Here is a 4,407-nt window from a genome sequence, read left to right as displayed (position 1 = left end):
GGAAATCTTTAAGCTAATTGAAGGCAAATAGGTTTCAAGATGCCACACTTTAATCAGATTCTCAACTTTTAGTTCAAGCTATCAATGATTAGGAGAATTCGATCTATATGTTTGATTTAATTGTTAATGACTATAAAGCTCTTGTAAGGGCTATCCATAATTGTTGTGTTTAATTTGTTAGCCAATCTATGAATCGTGTAGCTCATACTTTATTCTTACTCTTTTTCTTGTTTGTGTTTTGAGAGCTGATCATTAATTTCACTTCCTCAATATGTCAACTATTCCTAACTAGACGATGCAAACTACTCTCCTGCCATTGAGCATTTGGATGCTTACAATAGAAGTTTTTTGTGGGAATCCATGGGAAATTCAAGAAAACAACATTTGGTCAACTAGTCGATTGTTTGTAATTTTAAGAAAAAGATGGTGGGCTTGGCATAAGTAGTACCAAACAGTTCAATTTGGCCATGGTTGCAAAATTGGGGTGGAGCCTTCTAATCGAAAAGAATTCTCTTTAGGCTAAAATCATTAAGGCTAAATACTCCTCTAATCGTGAGTTTTCAGGCTAAAATCATTAAGGCTAAATACTCTAATTGTGAAGGGCTCGCCATCTTCCAGAGTAATTATTCGAACTCTTACACATGGAAGCGCATTGTGGCGGGTTCTATTGTGATTGCAAAAGGAGATGGTAGACTTATTTTCAATGGTAGTAACACGCATTTCTGGTTGGATATTTGGTATGGGAAGTACTCCCAGTTATTGCAATGTAAACAAAAATTATCAATGACTTTCAGTTAATTTGATCATTTCTCGCAGATTTACAAACGAAAGTAAAAAAGGGTAAAAACGAATGACATCCACTCTGAGGCTGCACACTGGTTGCTAAAAAATGGAAAGAGGTGAAAAATGAGTAGAAAAGCTCCGGTTGCACTTGCAGCCAGGTTTCTTCCTTAGTAGGAGTGGTACAATTTTAGTCAAACAATACTTTCATATATACAAATAAGCATAAGGTTATCCCCCACTTAAATAAAGATCCAAACAAGTAAATATAAAAGACTTTTTGGAAATCACCTACTTTCATCTGGGATGAAGAAATCAAATCGGACATCTACAGAACCAGAAGTTTCTCCGGTATCCTTGTACTCTATGTTCATTATCGATCCAGCCTCTTCTGTGTCTTGATGTTCTGGCCTCACTCGTCTTACAGGCACTGTCACAGAGTACACAGTTCCAAGATCAGAATCAGCCGTGACATTCAGCTGGACTTTATCCTGTGACTCTATCTCCACAAATTCTGATAGAGCATGCACAATGTTGTTTACGATTTTCCGCTTTGCCTCATCACTAACAGCACATCTATCAGAGAAAAGAATCATCTTTAAACGCTGTTTGGCAATCCTTGCATTCGAGCTCCTTCTTCGTGCTGGGGATGGGAATATTATCTTCCAGGCAAGGTTTAAACGCTCAAACAAACTCATATTTATGGCATGCAAGAGAAAGTTTTCAGCTTCTTCACTTACTGAAGTTGCAGACAGATTATAATCTCCAGTAATCCCAGAAAATCGCCGAGTGTGATCATGTGTTTTACATCTATCAAGCATGATGCCAGGCCATTTGTGATTCTTTGGGTAAGTGCCAGATCCTCCACTGGGGAAACCATTGAGCTCTACCTATACATTACAGAATAAAATGAGTGAAGCATATTATATACATTACTTTTAACATACAGCTCTATTTATGTGGAAATTTTCCAAAAACTCATCAATAATTGTACATATACGATCAGAAAAAAAAAATGCAATGAAGATGAGCTCCTTACTAAACTAGACCGAAGGCTACTGCAGAACCAAGTAAAAGAAAATTACCACCGAAACATTTAGCTGCTCCACATCTTTCATCAAATGTTTAATGACTCTATATACTAAAAATTATCCTGGGATGACAAGAAACTTTGCAAAGATATAATTTGATCCAACCCTTTAGTATGAACCGTTCACATATGCAATGTCATTAGCTATATCCAAAGGCTTCAGTCAATACTTGTTCAGTAGATGAACAGGCCATGAAACTCACTGGAAAGGCTGTTAAAACCGCATCCAGCCGCATAAGAAAAATAGCTCAAGGTAGCTAATCTACTTATCCAAATAATTGACAGATATTCTAATTAGCACCAGTTGATCATCACACCATTTTGCACCATAAGCACATACAACCCTGTTTTCCTATATTACTCCTGCAACTGTAAAACTACTGTCTTCTGAGTGCCATAACCATCATCACTTAGTGGCAATCAGATAATGTCATTATCGCTAAGCATTATCACTTCCAAATAAACCCCTTAAAATCAAACCTGATATCATTACAACTGACCTGACATGAGCAGAAAAAGAGAACCCCTATTGCTATTTCATGTTTTAATATTCAGTAGTATAAGAAAAGCAATGATCACTACAAGGTTGTAATTTGCAATTATTGAGTTGGAGACCATGAAGCATGCTTCATGTTCAGTCGAAAAGCAAACAATAATCTAAAAGACCACCAATAATTGTAAAACCAAATAATTCATAACCAATGTCCTTTATATTTAATCAGTTGGAAGAGAAGAGGGTAGGATGGTAAGAATCAGTAACGTTGATTTTAAAATTTTCATGACTGAATTCATAGTAGAAAGGGATTTTGCAATTCAACACAAGCAAGACACATACAAAGAAAGAAACATGTTAATTTGAGAGTACTAACTCCACAATCACTAAAAAATCCACCTACAGAATATGAAAAGAGTACTAACTACATAATCAGTAACAAATCACCAAATATGACACCTCTTTCTTACAGATTAAATCTAGAAACAACCGGCTAAAATGTACAACGAAAAATCAATAATCAACAGTACAATCAAGAATAAGAGAAGCTAAGCGACATGTGGAAGCACGAATTATCAGCAGCATGCAGTAAACTAAATAATGCATAGCATCAGCGGGAAGCTCTATGATAACCAGTCCAAAAAGACAATTAGAGAAATTCACATATCAACTCAACACATCTCTTTCCCAGCTGAAAGGGACGGAAGTATATCACGAATCCAACTCATTTGGCTCACTAAGTCATCTTTTGACAAAAAGTATCCCACCACATAGATGAATGTTTCCTACAAATAGGGTAATCAACTTTCAATCTTAAAGCATGTCTCCTGGACACCAAATTATTCAGTTGTCTTCCCTAAATTTGGAATTGCTTTTACCCTATTTGGATGAGGTGTAATCCTAATCTGGAAATTCGATCGAGCAAACAAGTTCAATTTAAACTTTTCTAAGGATAAGGTACTGTCAAATCCATATAAGCAATCACACAAACACCGAACTAGGTAATTAAAAAATAATATCAACCCATATCACCAAATGCGAACAGCAAAAAGTACACCCATGATTGGTCTGTCGATATACCCAATTTAATATAGGTAAAAAAAAAAAAAAAACACGAGCTCTATCTCATTGCAAACCAACAACCGTCCATTTACCTAGATCCCAGTTTTGCTCATTACATTTTCCCTTTTTTGGGGGGTAAATTGCAGATAAAGTGAGTTTGTGCCCATAACATAAATAAAAGAGAACTATAAAATAACCATATACAAGGAAGTGAAAATCGAAACAATTTGCTAATGCAAGTGGCTTTGAGATGCTGAAAAAATGGTGAAAGAGTTGAGACCTTAGAACTCGAAAGAGGCAAAGAGCTTCGAAGCGCGTGTTTATGGTAAGATACAAATGTTGCAGAGACCCTTAGATCTCCCGATATCGCCATTTTCTGATTGAAGGTCTTGCTCGCTCAGTCGATCTCCTTCACTTTCTTACCCACTTCTGCTGCTCTCGCGGCTTCTCACCAACACTACTTCTCAGGGACTGATATGCGGCGTGCCACTGCTTGAACGATGTCGTATAAGCAGTTAGGTCTCGTCCTATCCTTCTCACCTGCAAATTGACGTAATTTTCTCCCTTTCTGTTTTTGTTTTTTTATCTTTAATTAATTTTTTAAGGTATAAAATCAGAAAATCATCTAAAAATAATAAATAAGATGTGCAGCTTGTATTTAGTTTAACAAAATAAAATAACTAGATCTGTCAATTTCGTGTTTATGTCGTGTCATTTTTGGGTTCATGTTAAAAATAGTAAACACAAACCCAACCCAAAAACTTCCGTATCACAATCGTGTTAATATTTTTCGGGTTAGTGTCGATTTCGTATCGTGTTTTCGGGTTACATGTAATTTTGTTATGCATATATATTGATGGTAACTTTAAAAAATATAATATTATTTTTATATACTTTATGTCAATTTTATATTAATATATCAACACTAACCATAGAAAATTATGTTAATATCATGGTAGGGAGTCATGTAATGTGTTTATAA

The 4,407-nt window shown here is 35.6% G+C and overlaps 1 protein-coding gene across 1 annotated transcript; it reads right to left on the bottom strand.

Moving 5' to 3' along the window:
- Positions 1-907: 907 nt before the first annotated feature.
- Positions 908-3,941, bottom strand: LOC136217793 (cell division topological specificity factor homolog, chloroplastic). Its single transcript, XM_066004450.1, has 2 exons — positions 3,706-3,941; positions 908-1,670 (listed from the first exon to the last, which is right to left on the bottom strand). The coding sequence occupies exons 1-2, from the start codon at positions 3,796-3,798 to the stop codon at positions 1,068-1,070; spliced, it is 696 nt and encodes a 231-aa protein (XP_065860522.1). The 5' UTR covers positions 3,799-3,941; the 3' UTR covers positions 908-1,067.
- Positions 3,942-4,407: the final 466 nt, after the last annotated feature.

This window comes from Euphorbia lathyris, chromosome 2 (assembly GCF_963576675.1).
Source record: "Euphorbia lathyris chromosome 2, ddEupLath1.1, whole genome shotgun sequence".
Taxonomy (NCBI): Eukaryota; Viridiplantae; Streptophyta; class Magnoliopsida; order Malpighiales; family Euphorbiaceae; genus Euphorbia; species Euphorbia lathyris.
Note: the sequence above shows the minus strand (reverse complement) of the source record. Positions and strands in the feature narration are given on the sequence as shown.